This window comes from Rhinolophus sinicus, linkage group LG02 (genome assembly GCF_036562045.2).
Source record: "Rhinolophus sinicus isolate RSC01 linkage group LG02, ASM3656204v1, whole genome shotgun sequence".
Lineage (NCBI taxonomy): Eukaryota > Metazoa > Chordata > Mammalia > Chiroptera > Rhinolophidae > Rhinolophus > Rhinolophus sinicus.
Window position 1 is genome coordinate 119,543,612 of NC_133752.1, and position 23,479 is coordinate 119,567,090.

General features: G+C 36.4%; 1 protein-coding gene and 1 pseudogene across 11 annotated transcripts in view; both read left to right on the forward strand.

Annotated features, from left to right (window-relative positions):
- POC1B (POC1 centriolar protein B) overlaps window positions 1–23,479 on the forward strand; it is a 138,231-nt gene that overhangs the window by 44,057 nt on the left and 70,695 nt on the right. For 7 of the 11 annotated variants that reach the window (XM_019742145.2, XM_019742146.2, XM_019742143.2 and 4 more), the window contains 4 exons: window positions 84–217; window positions 3,356–3,424; window positions 4,140–4,292; window positions 15,734–15,814. In XM_019742145.2, the coding sequence (XP_019597704.1) occupies window positions 84–217; window positions 3,356–3,424; window positions 4,140–4,292; window positions 15,734–15,814 (437 nt within the window). Of the gene's footprint in view, window positions 1–83; window positions 218–3,355; window positions 3,425–4,139; window positions 4,293–15,405; window positions 15,429–15,733; window positions 15,815–23,479 lie in introns of all 11 variants that reach the window. The other 4 variants (XR_012493899.1, XR_012493897.1, XR_012493898.1 and 1 more) reach the window with 2 other exon arrangements.
- Window positions 15,825–22,016, forward strand: LOC109449159 (centromere protein N; annotated as a pseudogene).

The window sequence follows — 23,479 nt, forward strand, 5'->3', positions numbered from 1 at the left end:
CTAATATTGCTAATAGGGAAAAGGGGCATATATAGAATTAAGAATTGTTCTCTGAAACTTTTGCTTTATTTTCTACAAATCAGTTCACAGCTGTGGAGTTAATTGTGTATCATTTCATCCTTCGGGTAACTATCTCATCACTGCTTCTTCAGATGGTACACTTAAGATTCTGGATCTCCTAGAAGGAAGGCTCATATATACTCTTCAAGGACATACGGTATTTTTTTTAATTAAATTTATTGTGGTGACAGTGGCTAGTAAATTTACACAGGTTTCAAGTGCACAACTCTACAATACATTATCTATACATCCCACCACGTGCCCACTACCCAGCGTCAGCTCTCCCTCCATCACCATACATTAGATATTCCCCTCCTCCACCATCCCCACTCCCCTATTACCCTCTGGTAACTACCAAACCGCCGTCCGTGAAGGACATATGGTATTAACACCAAGATTTTTCTTTTTTAAATAATACATATTTTAAAGTTTTGATGCACTTTATTATGTCTTTATTATTTGTCCAAGTGTAGCATACAGTGCTGCTATCATAAAAATGTTTTTTGCTTCCAAGGCTGTGTTTTTATGCTTTGGAAGCAACTCTTAGATCTTTCAGTGGCCATTTGATTAATCCTCCACTGCTATCTTCATCAGAATATAGCTTAGGTTTGACTGGTTACGTGGAGATAGATGAATTTTCTCCCTTCTTCTAATCTTTCTTCTCATGAGGAGGCTGTCCCACTAGCTCTGACACTCTTGGCCTCTCACACACCCTCAGTCACTTCTTTCACTGCTCTGCTGAGAGTAGAAGGAGAAAGTTACCAAGGAGAGCCCAGTGCCTTCTACTCTTGGGAGTAAGCGTGGCCTCGCTGTTTTCCTCTGATACCTCTTGTGGGGAAGCCTTTCCTTGTCCAGTCTGGCTGCGACTAGGCACTCAAAGCTGACTCGTTGTGGGATTCAGTTCTAGAAAGCCTATTTGCCCATAGATAAAGCCACATTCTTTCTTTACAAGCCTTTATCAGTAAGAAAGATGATATTTTGACTCTCATGCACCTTATTCTTTTCTTATTTTCCGTTCATTTAGAACCCAGTGGGGAAGAGAGGTCTTATTTATTGATTCTGTTCAACCTCAGTGTCTCTCTCTCTCTGTCTTTCACACACACACACACACACACACACACACACACACACACAAAAAAAAAAAAAAAAAAAAAAACCTGCCATATAACACACTGAAGAAAAACTTTTTTTAAGTATGTAAACTATTCTTCCTTTCTGGGTAAAGATTCAACATTCTCTAAATGTTTTAGAATGCATTCTCTCTCTCTCTCTCTCTCTCTCTCTCTCTCTCTCTCTCTCTCTCTCTCTCCTGTCTCGATACTTCCTTTTAATTAAGTATACGCAGTTTATATCCAGAAATAGAATGGGCTTTGTCGTCTTTCTGCCTTCATATATCCTGCCTGGCTTCCTGCTTTGCTTTATCATTTGTTCTGCAGCTGTGTTAGAGTCAAGCAGAAATAGTCACTAGCCAACTCAGATATGTACGGATTTAAGCTGAATAAACAACAAATGAAAGTAACCAAGGATTAAAATACCCATGGAAATAGTACAAATTAATAGAAAAAAAGATAAACAATATTTTAGGAGAAAAAATGTACACAAAAGATGGCATTTTCCACAGTCTGGAGCAGAAGGTCTTTATGAGGCTACAATAACCTACTGTATTTTGCCGTGTATAATTCACTCCCATGTATAATGAGCACCCACGTTTTTGGCCCAAACTTTCAGGGGGGAAAATCTTTCATTTTAATTTTTTAATTCAAATTTTTATTTGTTTACATTTAGGTACTTGTTTTTTGTATTATAAAGGAATTTTTGCATTTATTTTTTTAACATATTATGGTACAAGAAATTTTATTTAACAAATAATTACAAAATACAAGGACAAATACAAGGTACAAGAAATTTTATGTACCAGTAACAAATTTACAATATTTACTCATCATAGAAGGCCCAGAACTCTTTGTTGTTTCAAGTTCGTCATAAGTTCAACAAAACCGGTTATCATATTCCAGGGTATTATTTTGCATACGGATATTGTTATTGATTTCTAGAGTTACACTTTTAATTCATAAGCATAAATAAAAGAATTAAAAACACTTACATAGATATGGAATTACCCATGTATAATACACATCTTTATTTTTCCCCTCACAAATTTGGGCAATAAAGTGCACATTATACATGGCAAAATACAGTAATTCTTTGGGATGGTCTATTTGAAAAATATAAGATGTATTTCTCCAAAGTTTTCTTGTATAGATTAAGGACACACTTAAAAAACAGAATATACTGATATTTTTGAGTTGAGAAATACCATATTTCCCCGAAAATAAGACCTGGCCGGACCATCAGCTTTAATGCGTCTTTTGGAGCAAAAATTAATATAAGACCCAGTCTTATTTTAATATAATATAAGACCAGGTACAATACAAATACAAATACAATACAAATACAAAAACAAATACAAAACAAATACAATACAATACCTTATATAAGACCGGGTCTTATATTAATTTTTGCTCCAAAAGACGCATTACAGCTGATTGGCCAGCTAGGTCTTATTTGCAGTGAAACAAGGTAATTGCTCTTATCTGGATTGAAAACTTGACCTAGAGACTGTGCACCTTGTGACTGGGCCAGGTGTAATCTTGTCCAACTTCACAGCCATTGCTCAATTCCAAATCCTCATTACCTCTCACCCCGATCATTGCAGTAACTTCCTGACTGGCCTCCAACCATTCATTCTTAACTTCAGTTCATCATTCTCACAATTGTGACATTAATTTTCATCATTCACAGCGCTCCTCCCATCTCTATTGTGTTCCTGAAATTATTAGTGGCTCACTGCTGCCCACGTGAAGGGCGGGCTCATTGAAGCCTGTGGTGGTCAGGAAATGGCCTCTGTTCATATCGCCTCATTTCCATTACTCACAGAGTTACCATTCGGTTTCTGCTAGGGATGTGTTGAATAAAGATTCCAAAGTCAGAAAATTTTAACAAATTCTTATTAACGTGCACATGTACAAGCCTTTCTTTAAAGGAAAAGGTGTATTATTTTTATTAAAATTCCCTTTTCATTTAGTATCATTTATATGTGTTTTAATACAATTGGGTTGGTTCTTTGATTATCTTTACCCTGCCTGCATTAATTGCTAGCAAGTAGATATGTTCTAGCAGACTGATTGCATATCTAGTCTACATAAATTAGCATGAAAAAATTAACAATCACAGCCCTCTTGGCCATCAGAAAAACATCATCAAGTTCTTTTTCTTTTCTCTATTTATTTCTTAGGGACCTGTCTTTACTGTTTCATTTTCCAAAGGTGGAGAGCTATTTTCATCCGGAGGTGCGGATGCACAGGTTTGTAAATCTTTCAGCTCCCTCTTTGGTTCAGTTGGAGTAAAGGAATCCAAGACCTCAGCAAAGATTTTTACAACCAGCTAGTTTGTATATGCTAAGATGAGTATTTATGAGTTTACATTTTAATTTAATGCCAGGAAGTCTGCTATTACATAGCTGAAACAATGCCCGTTCTCATAGGTTTTGAAACTCAAACAGCAGTTATTTTCTTTTGCTCATCTTTACACTTAATTGTACATGTAGCTGACACTCACTGAATGCCTGATATTGGTGTGGCACTTTCACTTGAATTATTGCCTAATATTTTGTCTGTCTGTCTGATTTTTCTAATGCTAAGGCTCTTAAAGATGGTAAATGTAAATTTTTTATGTAGAAAAATCTGCATTTATTTGAAATGACCAAAAGTCATTCATAGCCAGACTTACTGAATAAAGTGGACAACATGATTTTGAGCTTTAAAAAAAAAAATTAGAGGATTTAAGGTAATATGAATTTAATATGAATTGTCACCTGGACGCAAAGGCAATTCAAAATGCTCAATCTTTCCCTCCTTAAAAAAAAAAAAGTATTGAGGAATAGTATTGTTGTTGAAATATATATCTAGCCTTCCTGACTATTTTGAGAGACAATTCTGTATATTTATTTTTTAAAAAATCCGTTCTATTGCTTATACATGCAAATCAATAACTGCCAATGTGGTTCATTTCCTTAATAGGTTTTATTATGGAGGACTAACTTTGATGAAGTTAATTGTAAAGATGTTGTTAAAAGAAATCTCAAAAGATTACATTTTGATTCGCCACCACATCTTCTTGATATCTACCCGAGAACACCACATCCCCGTGAAGGAAAAACTGAGGCCATTGAAGTGAGTACTTTGTACATATTGGCGCTGCTCTTTGTAAGTGTACATTTTGGGCTTACTGGTCAACTAGATACTTGAAATTGTACTTAATTATATAAAATCTAGTCCTGCCTTAAAACAGCAGCACTTCGAGAAACAATTATTTTCACTAATAAAGCTATAAATATGGTAGGGTGTAATAGTTCTAAAGCCTTTCATATTTGCTTCTTGAAGGCTTAAGCATGAAACTTTAAAGTTGTGTGAATAGTAATAGGAATGAGGAATGAAATCGAAGGCCCCTGGTGACTGTGAAGTCTGAACAAGCTTACTATTCTAGATGTGCTTAGGGAGCTCGTGTGATGGCTGTCCAGAGAACAGGGATCAAGGACAAGAATTTTTATAACAGTTATTGAAACAAATATCTTCACGCCCTTTTATAGCAAAACAGTCATGTGGATGTAAAAAGAAGAGATTCGCACATTAAACCTAATAATTGAGACCATTTTACTATTTGCTTACATATGCAGAGAGTGCCAAAAAAAATGTATACACATTTTCAGAAAGGAAAAAAACTGTATTAAAACTGTAATACTCAATATACGAGGTCGGACAATGAAGTTCGCGAACTTTCCACCGTGTGCCTTCACAGTGGAAAACAAAAGATGAATACAAGTCATGTGTATACATGTTTTTGGCACCCCTGGTATTTTCAAATATGTAATTATCTATTTAGCTGTAGGTTTTTGTTGACAATTTCCCTTAGGTCCTATAGATTTAAATATTCTACTCTCTTCAAAGGAAATATTCATCTTTGCTGGATACTTAGCTGTTATTACTCTATTTCTTTTCATTTTGCATGATTCTCCTTAAGCCTTTTCTTCCCCCCAAGAGTTCGTACCTAATCATTATTTCCTGTTCGTCTGATGTTCTTTTTCAGAATTTACAAAGCCTTTCTTTGCTTTTAGAGTTGGTAGTTTTAGTTCTTTTTAAAAAACTATTTTTTTTTTCAGTTACAGTTGACGTTCAATATTATTTTGTATTAGTTTCAGGTGTAATTCATAGTGATTAGACATTTATATAATTTATGCAGTGATTCCCCAATTGGTCTAGTACCCACCTGACTCTGTACATAGTTGTTGCAACAATACTGACTATATTTTCTATGCTACACTTTACACCCCATGACGATTTTGTAATTACCAATTTGTATTTAACCCCTTCACCTTTTTCACTCATTCCCTTAACCCCCCTCCTCTCTGACAACCATCAGTTTTTTCTCAGTATCTATGAGTCTGTTTCTGTTTTGTTTGCTCATTTATTCTATTCTTTAGATTCCACATACAAATGAGACCATATGGTATTTGTGTTTCTCAGTCTGACTTATTTCACTTAGCATACTACACTCTAGGTCTCAAATGGCAAGATTTCATTCTTTTTTATGGCAGAGTGTTTTGAGTTCTTAAGACTTATTCCTAAGTGGCAATTCATAGTCGCCTCATGCATTATTCATACCCCCTTCCATGGTCTTGTGTGGAAGTCCCACCCCCCAATCATTTCGTTAATTTTGGTTTCCTTAGTCTTGGTCTTTTCTGTTATCTCAGGTATTTCTGTTAGTCTCAAGGTGTGTGTGTGTTTAAATTTTTAAGACTTTTAAGTTTTTGGAGGTTATTTTTCAGATTTTGTTTAATCTAGTTACATTTTGGGATTTCTGTCGTATTTTTTTCCATGGTAATGTTTATGTCCAGTCCTTTATTATACTTTTGGACCTTTCCAACTTCAAACCATCTTTCCAGTTCTTCAATGGTAAATAAAGTATTTACCATTATGCTTTACTACTTATTCATGCCAATTTTTAAATCATTTTTTTCCCTTCTATTTCTTTGAAAGAAAGAATATAATGTAGTTTGATTGAGGTTCATTACATTTGTGTTTCAGTTTCTATAATGATAGATCTATTTTTGATCCCCCAGGATCATATACAGAGGGTGCCAAAAAATGTGTACACATTTTAAGAAAGGAAAAAACTGTATTAAAATTGTAATACTCCATGTATACTGATGACAAAAGATGAATACAAGCCATGTGTATACATTTTTTTTGGAACCCCCCCACCCCCCCGGTATATTCACATAAAATATATGTGAAGTATATTTTAAGTTGAGTTTCTTTTCCTTGTTTAACCCAACCTGGTTTTCTCGACTCTCGGTGTTTTTGATTCTAGCATCTCTGTGGCTTGGCCGAGCTTAACCATCAGTGTTGTTGTTGCCCTGTCATCCCCTCAGCCACCTTTCCAGAGTGATGGGTGGCAGAGCTGCAGCCTGAGCCCTGGTCTTCTTACTCCTCATTCAGTGATATTTCCATGACACCACACTACCTCACCTGTGGCGGTTCAAGCCATTCAAGCCATTTTCCCTGTGATTTACTGTCAGCCTCAGACCATTTAGGAGTGCTGGACTTTCTTTAAAATGTCAACAAGTTGTCTGAGTACCTCTGTTCTGACAGTGCAGCCAGAAAGCAGTAAACTAGCTGGGTTGCTTTGTATGGCTAGGTCAGGATGACCCCAGCCATGAAAAGCCACTCTCAACTGAATTTTTGACATAAACACTTAAAAAAACCTATTAAAAACTGACTTTTCATCTTGGAGTTAGAGTTCAGTTAATATTGTACAGCATGTTGAGCATTGTGACTGAATTATGTTTGTGGCTGTTAGAAAGTCAGCCTGTGTGTACCCAGTTTAAATGATCTATAAGCACTCATGTTGCTTAAATTAAGTACATAATATGACGTATATTTGTAAAAGTACCTTCATATTCTGGGATATAAAATGCCAGAGCAGTGATAGGATTATGCAGATGAACCACCGATTGTTCAATTTATTTTTCTTTAAAATCTCTTATAATAGACCAAGGGTGTAAAGTTTTCTGGACAGAGAACATATTTAATATTATGAATAAATAACTGTTAAATATAAAATTAGTTTTGATATTAATGTCTGGGTCCCCATAGAGCAAAAACTGTTAGTTTAAAAATAGCACTTAGAATAGACTAGTAAGATTCAGACTAGAAGTGGTGCTATATTCATTTTGATTAAGTAAATTTTGTGGATTGAAGTTTTTCCAAAGCTTTAGGCAAGGTCAGCTTACATGTTACTTTGGAAATATATGAAAATTAGCAAGACTTTTTTTTTCCATTTCTGATTTTGTTTATTAGTGTCTTTTCTCTTTATATCTTAGTGAGTCTAGCCAAGGGTTTGTCAATTTTGTTAATCTTTTCAAAGAACCAGCTCTTTATCACATTACTTTTTTCTATTGTCTTTTTGTTCTCTATTTCATTTAGTTCTGCTCTGATTTTTATTATTTCCTTTCTTCTGCTGACCTTGGGTTTCATTTGTTCTCCTCTTTTTATTTCTTTAAATTGCAACGTGAGGTTATTTATGTGGGATTTTTCTTATTTCTTGAGATAGGCCTATAATGATATAAATTTCCCTCTTAAAACTGCTTTTGCTGCATCCCAAAAATGTTGGTAGGATGTATTTTCATTGTCATTTGTTTCTATGTATCTTTTGATCTCTCCTCTAATTTCTTCTTTGACCCGGTCGTTCTTTAAAAGTATATTGTTTAATCTCCATGTATTTGTGGTTTTTCCTGCTTTCTTTTTGCAGTTGATATCCAATTTCAAAGCCTTGTGATCAGAGAATATGCTTGGTATGATTTCAATCTTCTTAAATTTGCTGAGGCTAGTTTTATGTCCCAATATATGGTCTATCCTTGAGAATGTTCCATGTACACTAGAAAAAAATGTATAGTCTGATGTTTTAGGATGAAGTGCTCTATAAATGTCAATTATGTCCATTTCATCTAATGTGTCATTTAGGGCTGCTATTTCGTTATTTATTTTCTGTTTGGATGATCTATCCATAGCTGTCAATGATGTATTTAGGTCCCCTAGTATAATTGTGTTTTGGTCAATTTCTCCCTTTAGTTCTATTAGTAGTTGCTTGGTATATTTTGGTACTCCCTGATTGGGGACATAAATATTGATGACTGTTATGTCTTCTTGTTAGATAGTCCCCTTTACCATTATGAAATGTCCATCTTTGTCTCTTGTTACCTTTTTCACCCTGAAGTCTGTTTCATCTGATATCAGTATTGCTACAGCTGATTTTCCTCTGGATACCATTTGCTTGGAGTGACAATTTCCACCCTTTCACTTTGAGTCTATGCCTGTCCTTGTAGCTGAGATGTGTCTCTTGGAGACAGCATATAGCTAGGTTTAGTTTTTTGATCCAATCTGCTACTCTGTGCCTTTTTATTGGTGAGTTCAGTCCATTTACATTTAGGGTGATTATTAATAAGTGAGGATTTCCTATCATTATATCTTTAGTTTTCTGGTAAGACTGTGTCTCCATTGTTTCTGTGTCTTTTTGTTGTTGTCTATTATTTCTGTGTGGTGATATTCTATGATTTTTCCCTCTGTTTCTTCCTTACAGTATGTATTTCGGTTCTGAATTTTTTTTGAGTGGTTACCATTAAGTTTATGTAAAAGAAAGTTTGATATTTAGAGTATTCCATTTTCTTCAGCATGCTTACTTTCTCCATTCCCATATTCCAGTTCAGGCCTTTACTCTCCCCCTTTTTATATTTTGGTTGCCACAAATTGTCCCTGTTGGTGGTCGAATAGCCTCCTTTAGTATTTCTTGTAGTTCAGGTCGTGTATTAGAAAATTCCCTTAGCTTCTGTATGTCTGGAAAGGTCTTTATTCCTCCTTCATATCTAAAGGATATCTTTGCTGGGTATATTATTCTTGGCTCATAATTTCTGTCTTTCAATACTTTGACTATTTGGTTCCATTCCCTCCTGGCTTGCAGAGTTTTTCCTGAAAAATCTGATGATAATCTAATGGGCTTTCCTTTGTAGGTTACCCTCTTCTTTTCCCTGGCTGCCTTGAGGATTCTTTCTTTGTCATTCATTTTTGACAGCTTCAATACTGTGTGCCTTGGAGAAAGCCTGTTGGGGTTGAGGTAATTAGGTGTTCTATTTGCTTCTTGGATTCAAGGATCCAGTTCTTTCCACAAGTTTGGGAAGTTCTCATCGACTGTTTGAATATACTCTCTGTTCCCTTCTCTCTTTCTTCTTCTTCTGGTATGCCCATTATTCTTATATTGCTCTTTCTGATGGACTCAGAAAATTCTTGTAGAATTCTTTCTTTTAAGTATCAAGTCTCTTTCCTCTTCCATCCATGTCATTTCCAAGTTTCTATTTTCGATGTCACTGATTCTTTCCTCCATCTGGCCAACTCTACTACCTAAACTGGCTATTTCATTCTTCATTTCTTCTATTGAGTTCTTAATCTCCAGAAATTCTCTTCGGTTCTTTTTTAAAATTTAAATCTCTTTGGTAAAATGTTCATGTTGTTCTTTGATTGTGTTTCTGAGTTCATTAAACTGCCTTTCTGTGTTTTCTTGCATCTCGTTGAGTTTTTTCAGAACTGCAATCTTTAATTCTCTGTCATTTAAGTCACATATTTCCATATCTTTAAGTTCATTTTATGGAGACTTTTTACTTTCTTTCTGAGCTGTCTTGTTGCCATGGTTATTCATGGCAATTAATGATTTGTTATTTCTCTTCCTAGACATCTGCAGGAGTAGGTTCTGCAACAGGTTGATAGGAAGAGGTCTTTCTTTTGTTTTCCAGTACGTGTTGGTAGACTGTTTTATTTTCTCTCTGATTGCAGCCTTTCTTTCTCTCTCACACTATAGTGTTATGTTTTCTCTGCACTATTCCAGCTTCTCACACAATAAAGCGATTCCCTGAAAGGCCGGTTTCTCAACTCTGTTAACAGTTCACCTTGGTCATAGGGTGCCGCATCCGTGTGGGGATGCGGAGAGCTTCTGAAGTTCCAAAGCTCTTCCTGCACCAGATTCAGAGCCCATGTGTTTCAGCAGTTCTGTTTACTACTTTAGGTGAATTCAGTAGTAAGCCTCTTCGTCTTGCCTGTCTGCTGTGCAGGGAGTGTTTTGTGGAGTTACAGTTGTTCAATTTGTTGTAAATTCCAGGGAAGATTTCCAGAGGCTCACCTCACGCCGCCATTTTGATGACGTCTCCTCCCTTTTTTTTTTTTTTTAGGTTGGAATTCATGATTAAAATGTATTATTAGAAATGTGGAATAAATGGCATCTAAAGGATCTAATTAATTTTGCTAACTTACTCTTGTTGCAGTCCCAATGAGTATTTTATGTCTGAGTTTGAAGCAAGATCGCATTCCTGTAATTTGCAATTTACTGTGTTTTCTATGAAGTTTATTTGAATTGTGTTCTTTCATTGTTTTCTGGGTGAGACTTTGGCCTTTCGCAGAAGCTACCCATTCACCGTTCCTAAGTGCTCCACTTATTTGAAGGTGGGGATCCTGTGGTACCAGCTGACTAAATACCTATATAAATGACTAATTCATACATGGATAGACAGAGTGATACCGTGTTTCTGCCAAAATAAGACCTAGCTGGACAATCAGCTCTAATGCGTCTTCTGAACAAAAATTAATATAAGACCCGGTCTTATTTTACTATAATATAAGACCAGGTCTTATATAATATGATATGATATGAGATGATATGATATAAATAATATAAGACCTTGTCTTGTATTAATTATTGCTCCAAAAGACGCGTGAGAACTGACTGTCTGGCTAGGTCTTATTTTCAGGGAAACATGCTAGTAGGCTGCTTTTAGACTAGATGAGAGAAGAAGGTTATGTCAAAGAAGGTCTGAAGCATAAAATCCTGCCCCGGCTGAATGAAATAGACCCCTGGTGTCTTTTCTGTTGACCTAACAGCAGACCCTGTGCATCGCTGCTGGCCTTGGCACTTACCTTAGTTAAAAACATGAGAACAACTTCTTTTTTTTTGGTGGGAAAGAAGCCCAATTTTCAAGTAATTCCCCACAAGTAATTAGCCTTCCCCACAGTCTGCTCTGGCACATCATGAGTCATGCTGACTCCATCTTCTTCTGACTGTCACGAGCTGGGATGCACTGTCCTGTCCCCAGACAGAAGTAAACTTTCCTTTTCGCAGGAGGAACTTAATGTGAGTGACACTTGTATCCTGAGCAGCCCCCTACTCTTGTGCATATTTTGATAGGAAGACAACAGAGTCATTCTGAGGGCTGGTGACAGATCTTGGGACAGGAAGGCATCAAAATAGTTATTCTAGGAGTGTTGCAGAATATTGCAGGAAGGGATTATGGCTAGTTAGTTTAAAAAGAATTTGTTAATAAAATAATTGTGACGGTTTTTAGTTTTGTAATGACCATTTGAGATTACCTTAATGTATAAATTGCATAGAAAATCCTGTACGATATTTAGGATGACGGAAAACTTCCTTTAACTTAACCAAATATTTATGTAATAATATTTTGTGATAGTCTGGCCCTGATTCATTGTTGAAGACTATAATCAATTTAAGTCTTCAAGTTGGAGATTGGGTTTTTAATCTCAATCTTCTGTACAGGTTGAGAACATTACAATTTATTATTAAAACAGTGACCACTTCTCTGGTTCTAACTGTGGTATATATATATGTCTTTATTGTTTTGGGCCTCAATACATGTTATTCAGTGATTACATGATAACAGTAGTAATAATAATAATATCTAACACATACATTATTTTAATTGCTTTACATAAATTAAGTCATTTAATCTTCGTAAAAACTGTGAAAAACACTCTCCAATTTTTATCCCAGGAGAAACTGAGGCACATGCAAGTTAAATCTTAAACCTAGTAAATGGCAACACTAGAATTGCAACCCAGGCACTCCGATTCCATTCTGTACTTTTAACCATTTTGATCTTATGCTTCAATATAATCGAAATTAAATTTCCTCCTGTTAACAGATATTAATTATCTATGTGTTGAATGTTGTACTAGCTTTAGAGTATGCAACAGGGAACAAATGGATTCCTTGCCCTTCAGAATTTGTTAGTAGCGGTGTTTGTGCTCATGGACTAGTAAATATGATGACTCCAGAGAACCTCAGAGTGGAATGGTTCCTGTCAGGTCCTGCAGACGATCCTCTCCCTCAGGCATAAATTCCTCTGTGATATGCCCTGTTCAGTGATGGAGAATTCAGCCTCTCATAAGGCAGTACGCTCTGTTTCAAGGCAACTGTACTTATTAAAGGGTTCTTACCAATAAACATGGAGAACTGGAAGGTACTGTTAGTATTCCTGGAGTTTGCAAACAACTTAATTGTGAGTGTCACCCCCCTCAACATATTTTCTTTTTGGAGAAGACTGTATACTTTTGCTTAGTAAGAATTTCCTGCTTTTAATGTATGCGGCAGCAACTTGTGACGCAATACAGTAAAATACTGTTACTTCAACAGTTTTCCAACTTGTAGAAGTTCAAGGATTTCTCTATGAGAGATGCTGACCATTTATTTCCATGATTTCCATGCTTTAGATTTTTTTGAACAGTTCCAATTTCAGGTGGTAAAACCAGATTGTATTTTTCACAGGTAAACAATTTCATTTTTCCACTAGGTGGCAGTAGTTAAAAGAGAATAAAATGCCTGCAATCTTGGACAGCTAGTAGACTGAAAGGAAAGTAGGTCATCCTCAGGTTTCTTATCTTTGCCTTAAGTTGGGACTCAGAGCTGATAGGAGGGGGCTGTGTGTTCTGTTCTGTGGAACAGCCAGAAAGGAACAAAGGTGTTGACAGGCTGAGCAGATAGCCCCCCCCCCCCATTTCCACCCTGCACAGTTTTAATCTCTTCTAATCTCTTTACTGTAGCGCGGAGATGACTAGGCACGTAAACCTCCACCTCTAACACAATTGGCTGGATAATTATAAAAGTTTCTTAATATTTCCCAAACTACAGCTATGCCCATCAAACATTATCAGTGCTTTTAAAATCGTTCAACTGCTCTCACCTCGTGCTCAGTCCTCATCAGCACCGCCGAGAACGGTCGCAGTGGTGTCCTGCCTGTTACTCCTGCTGTATTCTTGATACCCAACAGATTCTCTGTCCAACGAATCTTTCTAAAGCACATTTTAGCCTCCACTTTCTCTGTGCCTTCCCCAATTCCTTCACAGTCTGACCCTTGACAACCTCTATTATGTGCGAAGTCCTGTTGGCATTCACCTCTCTGCTCAGGAATGCTTTTTACCTCATCGCTGGCTCTCTGTTTCTGTCTTTGTTTTTGTTTTCTGAACCTTCTTTAATTTCACTGCGACGTTTGACCGTAGTCAAATGGTATTTCCGTGCCGCTGACTGAGGTGTTCAACTTTACCCCATGAGCTCAGTGTTTCAGAAAGAAGTTTAGGAAAGCAGATGTACATTTTTTTTATATTTCTGTGTTTTTCAAGAATGAATAACAATGGGAAATTTTTATATTTTAAAGTAATCATTTAGTTTAATAAAATGTAGCACATTAACTGTATTTACTTAAAAATATAAATACTGTAATTATTCTAGGTGGATTTTTGACACATTTTGGAGAAAAAACTTTAAATCAATTAACGCAGTGAAGGGGTTTTAAAGGAGCCCTCTTAAGCTGTTTCTTCCATGGGAAGCCTTTCTCACTAGGCTCAGTCAGTTTCCTCCTTGAGGTTCTTCACTGCACTTATTGTTGGTACCACTCATGTCACAGGGATGAAATGTACTTGTTATTCATGATGTTTAAATATTTGGTGATGATGTGGTTTCAGTTTTGTGTGTGTGTGTGGTGGTGTTTGTTTTCAAATTTGGAAATAACCTCCCTCAGAAGTAGTTGCTGCTCTAGTTAATGATTCCCTTGCTTTTCTTTTTGATTTACTATTTGCTATATATGTTTGAGTCTATAATTAGGTATTATTTAGTTTTTGATGGTTTTAAAATTTATGTAAATGAAATCATACTAAATATGTTTTCCTATAGCCTACTTTTTCATTTAACATTCAAATCCTAAGATTCACATGTATGGACTCTGCATCCATAGGCTGTTGCACGTAGTTGTATTTCATTCCTTTCTCTGCTATATATAGGATTCCAGTGAATTTACCACAGTAGTAATTCCTACGATTTATGTATTTATTCCACTGTTAATAAATTTGGGGGGATTTCTGGTTGTGGGTTTTGGTGGTGGTGGTGGTGTTTATTTTTTGCCATTACAAACCTTGCTGCTATAAAGGGTTGGCATCATTGAGCTTTCTAGTTTTTGCAGTTTAATAGGGGCCAAGTTATATTTTGCTTTAATCCTTTCTAATTACTAATTTTCTGAAAATCTCTTCGTATACTGGTTAATTGTCAGTTTTACTTTTCTATATTTTTTTCTTGGGATTGTTGTCTTTTTCACATTGATTTGTAGGCATTTCTTATATATTCAGATATTTGCCCTTTTTCAGTTTTAGACATCATACTCTCTCCTTCTGCTCCATTATCTGATTGTTAACTTTGTGGTGTCCATTGTTAAATAAAAATCCTTAATTTTGATATAATCAGATGCATCAATTTTTTTTCCCCTTATGGTTTTGCTTTTGTTTAAGATATCTGTCTCAACTCTGGGTCATAAATGTATTCTTATACATTTATTCTTACTAACTTTATAATTTTGACATAATGCTTAGGTTTCGAGTTTATCTGCTATCCACCTTTGTATGTAGTGTTAGGGCAGCAAGCCATATAGTGAGCCAGTTTTCGGAATTGTTGATTTGTGGTAGTATTTTCCTCTATTGATTTGTGGGACTATTTTCCTTTTATATGTATTTTCCATATATACAGGGCTCTGCATCTGAGCTCCTTACAATATAGCTCTCTATTTTGTTAAGTCTTCTGTAGTGTCCTGGCATGAGTGTTATTCTTTTTTTCCGTAAAGGTCATACACATCTTTGTATGTTTGTCCTAATGTATTTAAATTTTTTTATGGTATTGTAAATGATATCGTTTTAAAATTTACATTTTATAACTGTCTTAAAGTGCAGACAATTGATTTTATATATTGATTTTCAAGTTGGTAAACGCTCTTATTAGTTCTAATGATATAGCTGTAGATTCTTTTGGAATTTCTCAATAGGCAATTATATCTAATGACAATTTTATTTCTTCTGTTCCAATTCTTACATCTTAACACCTTTTATTTCCTTGTCTTAATGAACTGGCTAGGATTTTTTCCTGCATCTTTTGAGGTGGGTCACTTTTTTAAATGATTTTTTAAAATCCCCTTATAGGTGAATTATATTGATTTTCTAATGTAAAATCAATTTTTTATTCCTGGAATAAGTTCAGCTTAGTCATGATGATCTTTTTCTTTTGCATTTATAGATGTGCTAGACTAATATTTTGTTTAAATGTTTATATCCATGTTAATGAATAGACCAATATACTTTAATTTTAGAATATATTAGGAAATACCCTATAAGTTGTTAGAAGTGGCATCCAGTTTTTTATGGTATAAAAATCTAATATTAATCTTTCTTTTGTATATAAACAGATTGATCCAAAGCTTGAGGTAATGGATTTGCAGACCTCTGCTCCCCCTGTTGTGGATGTCCTTTCTTTTGATTCTCCCACAGTAAGTTTTTTGTTGTTGTTGTTTACATTTAAGTCGTATTTAATTATTTGGCACAATCCATTTTCCTTAAAAAGTGTAGGAGAGAAGCTGAAAAGTGGGCTAAATAGCGTAATCTTTTAGCATAGAAATGACCTTGTATAGAAAGTCCTTATTTACAAAGTGCCCGAAGAGCCACTAGGGGGAGCAGTGCCAACTCCAGAACAGCCTTCAAGTTGAGGACCTGAGCTCAGTCTCCTGCATACTCACTGCTTCCCCTCTTCTCAAGGTGCCACCAGGGGACTTTTCTTTTGCTGTCACAGAACTTCCTTCCTTGTTAATTGCCTTTCAGAGGAGTTAAGTTTACTTCTGGTCTTCTCCTGAGAAGCTACAAGGAAAGCATCACTTCCCTTTGTTTATTCTTCCTGAGGAATTATGCAGACATTAAGAAATATTTCTAATACTTGCAATTTTGTTTATAAAAATTCCATACAGATAATTTATTCACTCAGTGGATCCAGTGGATCTAGAGTCTTCAAAAACTGAGTCTCAGCCTTTTAATTTGAGTCTGTTCACTTTTGCGAGGCGACCGTTGTTGCCATGGATTCTAGTCAGTGCAAACCAGTCATAAGAGCAAATGGGAGGCGTGGTCTCTGGTGACACTACTGTGGTGGTGTCAGTGTAGTTAAATATTTGGGGTAAATTATTAATGTATGACCAAACAGGAAAACAAACAACAAAGCAAACACTGGATATTGGTGGTGACAAGTAGTACCTCAAGGGGTCTGTGGTCGTTGCTCTTGCAGTGTTCGTGTTTATAAAATACCCTACTAGCATTTCTGCATTAATAACTTACTGATGATATTAAACATTAACTAGACATCTAATTCTTGCCACAGAGCTTGGCTTATACTAGGTGCTCAATATATTTATGTGCAGTGAATTACTCAAAAGGCATGCTGTTGAAGTTGACAAATTCTGGTGTGTTGGGGTTTGCCCCATAGTGAGAGGAGAAAAAGATTGGTGGTTTTGAGATGTGTTGCCTTCTTATGAAGTAGTCAGTAGACTAAAACTAGGTGTCCCTGACCTAGAAGATATCAGATTATCAAAACCCTTGGGTCCACATTTTAAGACTCACTTTCCTTGACGGGACGCTTCAAGCTTTACAAGGCGTCATGACCTGAGGGGTCCGGATATTCTCAGCAGTGTGCTATGGAGGGGGACATAACTGCCACCTGGCAATTGTCCATCCTTGAATAGTAATCCAGAGGTGCCAAAGTCAACTAGCCTACATTCCAGGACCCTAACTCAGGAGTACAGTGTATGTGGCACTTCTTGAGGACAATTCTGTGTAATGCACACATGACAAATCTGCGGTTGTGATACAAAACAGAATAATAAGACTGATGACTACAGTTATTATCCACCTAAGGGAAATACTAGATTAAATGATATGAAATTGCCATTTTGTATGTGAAATGGTCTAATATCAGTGATTCCCCATGGTTCAACCCAATATGTAAGCATTAAAAGGAAGATTCCACTGTTACTTTGAGTTGTGTGTTCAATAGTACATAAAAAATAAAACAAACAAGGAAACACAGGAAAACAAAAATGTGTTTGCTATCAGTTGGTTCGGGATTAGGTTTATGACGTCCCATCCAGTTAGATTCTTTTATAATCTGGAAGATTACTGCTTGCCTCTAGGCAAGACATAGAAACTCCTGATTTTATATATTCTGTTAGGGCATAGATGCTCGTAAAGCATTTAGATTTTTATAAATATCTCTAAAATGCTTTCCTTTAAATTTTATTTTAAATTTCTTTTTCTTTTGTTCTTTTTAAGTTTTTCTTTATTTCTATCCACCCCCCACCCGCCTTCCTCCTTTGGCAGCCATCAGCTTGTTCTCTATATCTATGGGTCTGTTTCTGTTTTGTTTTGTTTATCCATTTATTTTGTTTTTTTTAGATTCCACATATAAGTGATACCATGCAGAGAATTTGTCTTTCTCTGTTTATTTCAGTAGCATACTACCCTTTAGGTGGATTCAATTGTCGCCACTGGCAAGATTTCACTCTTTTTCGTTGCTGAATAATATTCCTGTGTGTGTGTGTGTGTGTGTGACATCTTCTTTATCCATTCACCTATTGATGTACATCTAGGTTGCTTCCATAGCTTGGCTTTTACTAGTAATGCTGCAATGAACATAGGGGTGCATGTATCTCTTCAAATTAGTGTTTTTGTTTCCTTTGGATAAATACCCAGAAATGGAAAAACTAGATCGTATGGCAGCTCTATTTTTAATGTTTTGAGGAATCTCCATACTGTTTTCCATAGTGGCTGAACTAATTTACAATCCCACCAAGAGTGCACGAGAGTTTTCTTTTCTCCACATCCTTGCCAGCATTTATTTTATTTATTTATTTATTTTAATTGGGAAATATTGGGGAACAGTGTGTTTTTCCAGGATGTCAAGTGTTATTTTTCAGTCTAGTTGTGAGAGGCACAGCTCAGCTCCAAGTCAAATCGTTTTCAATCTAGCTGTGGAGGGCGCAGCTCACTGGTCCATGTGGGAATCGAACCAGCAACCTTGTTGTTAAGCGCTCGTGTTCTAACCAACTGAGTCATTGGGCCGCCCCAGCATTTCTTATTTGTTGATTTATTGATGATAGTCATTCTGACAGGTGTGAGGTGAAAGCTCATTGTGGTTTTTAGTTTGCATTTCCCTTTGTAGTGTTGAGCATCTTTTTGTATGTCTGTTGGCCACCTGTATATCCTCTTTGGAGAAGGGTCTATTCAGGTCCTCTGCCCATTTTTTAATTGGATTGTTTGTTTTTTTGGTGTTAAGTTGTATGAGTACTTTATGTATTTTGAATATTAATCCCTTATTGGATATGTCCTTTGCAAATATCTTCTCCCATTCAGTAGGTTGTCTTTTCAGTGCATTTATATAATACATATGACATAATATATATATAATATGTATTAGCTCATTGATTGATATTTGGTTAGAAAATTCAAGTGAAATCACTTTTAACTATTTGCCTTCCCATTAATCTACTGGTAAGTAATTCTTAATCTGTAGTCTTCTCTATACATTGGCTGCTTTGCTTTCTTTTTTTTTTTTGCTTCTGCACAACAAATCAGACATAATTGTGAGGAAAATTTGTTTCTACTCTGGCATGAAGCACAATTACATTAAATATTTGTGGTGTGAACTTTGCATGTGATTGTAGTTTAAAAACCCAGAGAAATATTGGAATCCAGTAAAAGCAGTGTTTAAAGGTGGTTTCGATTTTTGTTGTTGTGGTTACTATTTATTTTGGGATTTGTTTGGTTTTTGTAAACTAGAAGAAAGTTTCCTTAGAAATTCACTTCATCAAGATGGGACATAAAAACGATTATTCTTTAAACCTTAATTTGTCAAATTTTTTAGTAGGATAAAAGCAGGTTTGTTATGGTCTAAGAGATAGTTGGCTTCTCTTTCTGCTTTGGCTTAAGTTAATATTATGGTCAGGAGGATTTATAAATGTAAGTGTACTGATATCTTATCTATGCTCTGATGCCTTCTTACTGCAGAGAAGAAATTATGGCATACAGTGGAACAGTTGGTATCTTTGTGACTTGCACTTGTGTCTCTAATTCCAGGCAGGACATTTGATACAATATTTCCACATCAAATAAGCTGTTACCAATCTGCATTTCTAAAGCTTTGTTTTAAAACCTGTTTCTGTGAAGTCATGTACTGGCTGTCTTACAGACATAGTTTAATAATGTTGATCTCAAATTCTTGAGTCTTTATTCTGACTGTGTTGTCACTTATTATATACTGATTTTCTAAAGATTATTTAGTTCAAGATTCCCTTGAATCTTTTAATTTTTTCATTTATTCAGGTACAACTAGACCTGGGTTTTGTTTTCAAAATTGTGCGAGGGCATTTGGCGTTAGCATTGACATGTGATGTAGCTAAGAGCTAAGATATTCCATTCCCCTCCTCCACATCGCACCCCTATCCCCTTCCCAGAAGACCAGCAGCAAGATAGGAATTTCTCCTCTGTATCCTCATCTAAAGTGTCTTTTCAAAACACTGTAAAGAAAATTTGTTTAAAGCACTCTGGGATTATGAAAATATATTTTTATTTTTAGATAAACCATATTCCTAAGTTTTCACATATTAATTTTATGAGTCCTATAGATGAACAAAATGAAATCGATAATCTTGCTAGTGTTGCTCTGATTGTCAGAACAGTGAACTCTTAGAGAACTGAAGCAGTGTTCTCATCTTCATTCTGTCAACCGTGTAGAGAATATGAATATGATCTATATGCCTTTCTTTAGAATGAGGGACAATGTTTCCGATCAGATTAATTCTTTATAATAAACTGAGAATTTATGATTACATCATAGAAGAATATCAAGGTCTACAGTCTTTAGTTGCTCCATCAGGTGAAATACTTAAAGCCGGACCACATGGAAGCATTACATGAGGTGCCAAGGGAGATGACAAGCTGGTTCCTTGAACTTAAGAAACTTACACCTTAGCCAGATAGAAATAACAGTATGAGAAATAAGGGGCAGAGCAGGCGGGAACATCTGCTAGGAGTGAGACAGCTGGCGATGTGGGCCATGCCAAAGAGATGGATGAAACTGTTGCCGAGTTTATCAAGAGGACCATCTTGAAAATCCCAATGACTAAAATGAAGACAATCCTAAACGCCTGGGATTTTTTTGTCTGCAAATCAACTACAGACCGTAACCTTCCGGAAGAAAAAGGAATCTCTTGCTCAGGATTTGGTTCTGCTTTGTGAGGAGAATTGTGTGAGGCTTACAATTGCAGACATCATTTGTACCCAATTTCATCAGCACCAGAGAGTTTGGGGTGTTTTTCAGATGGCTAAAGAGCCAGATGAAGACACTGACCTTTCCAATATGGAACAGTTCAAAAGTTCATTTAAGAAAATTCTTCAGAGGGCATTAAAAAATGTGACAATCACTTTCAGAAATGCTGAGGAGAATGCAGTATGGATTCAAATTGCCTGGGGAACACAGTATAGAAAACCAAACCAGTACAAACCTGCTTATGTGATGTATTATTCCCAGATGCCATATGCCGTCATTTCTTTCTGCCGGCTGAGAAGCAATACACCCCTTCTGTGTCAGTCACTGACAATTGCTAGCAAACACCATCAGATTGTGCACATGGGCCTCAGAAGTCGCTATCTGGACTCTCTTAAGGCTACTGTCTTTAAACAGTATAATCCGAACTTTGAAACTCACAACTCTACAAGAAAGAAGACTTGGGCTAGATATAAATATGGATTCAAGGATCATTCATGAAAACAGAATAGAAAAAGACAGAGTCCGAAGAGTGACTCAAGAAATTTTTGGAGACTATTTTCAACCAAGACTAGAATTTGCACAATGTAAGCTTGAAACAAAATGCAAAAGTGACTTAAATGGGGGCATCTTGGCTGAAAGAGAAGAACCCCTCCGGTGCCTAGTAAAGGTCTCCAGCCTGCATCTTCTGGAAGCACTGAAATCCTTGGCACCAGCCGGTGTGGCAGATGCACCACTTTCTCCATTGCTCACTTGTATACCCAGCAAAGGAATGAATTATTTTAAAATTAAAGATAAACAAGATATATGTGGTTTTGCAAGTGTAGTATCTCCTTGACTGTGTTGCATACCTATTTCAGTTAATGGCTTACTGACTAGCTTCTGTCTAAAAACTTATGTTTTAGAAATTAACCCTTGATATTGACAATTTAGAAATGTTCAATATAATTATTGTGAATGATTCTTTCCTCTTACACTATGTGCTCCCCCCCCCCGCCCATATCCTGCAAAGTACAGCAGCTGTGGATCTTTAAGATGTGACAGGATGACCCTTTTCTCACTCCTATTTCTCCTTGATCCTGGATAGGCCTGGTTCCAATTGTTCATTTTCAGAGACTTTCTTGTAAGCCTTGGATCACAGAAAGAAGCACCAAGAAACTATGCCCAACTCAAAACTTGCTAGGAGAATCATAAAATTGGTCCATTCATAGGGTAGAGTTGGGTCCATTGAGTTATAGCAGAAGATAGCATATCAGATCATTCAGTTATATAAAATAATGGTTTTGTTGTAAATATGATACTTTTCATAATCTATTTTATCACATATGGCATTCAAACTGACCAATATTATAGTGATTTATGAATAAAGATATTTTAAAAAAAAGAAATAAGGGGCAGTTTTAATATACTGGATGCCAAGTATACATGTTTGTCCAATGAAAGGTTGTTACTGGGAGTGTTCAAAAAAAGATCATTAATGAGCTAGAGGAAACTAGAGGATTTCTCTAGAAGAAAACCTTTGACTAGTTTTGAGCTGACCAGAGGTAGTTGAAAATAGATGTGGACCACGGTAATAAAAGCACATCAATCTAGTTTGGGGTCTTTAAGTTGTATAACTCAATGGATAGCAGACGTGGTAGCATGCTGGGAGCACACCCACTCACACACATTTTTGGCTCTCAATCAGTATTTCTTAAGTAACTATTCTGTGCCACTCACTGTTCTTGACTTTTGAAAAAGTAAACAAAACAAAAGCACCTGCCCGAGAGATGCCTACATTCTAAACAACAGTGGGGAGACAAGCAAATCACAGGTGGGAAAAAAAATAGACTATGTAGTATAGTAAACTGAAAAAAAATGCAAAAGTGTAAAAAGCACTGCAGGGCAGATAGGAAGAGGGGTACATTTTAGATAGTGGCCAGAACAAGAATCACATTAGTGGTGACATTTGAGTGAAGAGCTGATGGAATGAAGGGAACAAGTCGTGTGAATATCTGGAAAGGGCAGGCAAGTGGGAGCCTGGGGAGCCAGACTGCGAGGGAGAGGGGAGCCGCGGAGGGTGTCTTTCAGAGGAGGGACGTGATGTGACATGTAAGAGGTTCCACTCTGGCTACTGTGTTGAGAACGAGCTGGGGGTAGGGGGTTAGTGGGAGGCGGGTAGAGGGGAACAAGGAAACGAATTAAAAAGCTAATGAAGCAATTGGACAGGAGGCAATAGTTGCCTGACTCAGGGTAGGTAGCAGAGGAGGTGATGATAAGTGATGGGATTCTACTTGTATTTTGAAGGCAGAGCCAAGAGGATTTCCTGACAGATTGGATGTCAGCTGTGGGACTCCCTATCTCCTTTCCCCAGAGACACTAGGTGTAGCCCTGAGTAATCTCAGGAGAGCCGGCATTATCTCCTGGCTCAGCACTGTTTTGCCAGGGGGTTGCTGACAGAAAAAGAATTGTGGTGTTTCTGTCTCCTTTTCTAGGACCAGGAAAGTGCTCAGCTGAAGCAATGCAAGAGATAGTCTGCTGTCTCTTTGTCTTAGGGAAGTACAGTGGTAAAACACTCTCCTCCTTCCTAGACATCATTTAGGTTTGGATTTTTTAGCAAAGTGCATTGGTTTCCCTTTTGGAAAGATTTTTGCATCAGCCTATTTTTAGGAAGAAAAAAGTTATACACTTTCATGGTGGTTGTCATATCGTACATGATTATCTGAATAATATGAATGTATTGACAAAATATGTGGACATACAAAGAGTAAACTTGCAGATACAGAGAGGCTATTTCCATGGATGTTGTGGCAACCATTTGTCCTAGTTGCTAAACAACATTGCATAACCAGTTAAAGAGTTATTCCAGTTC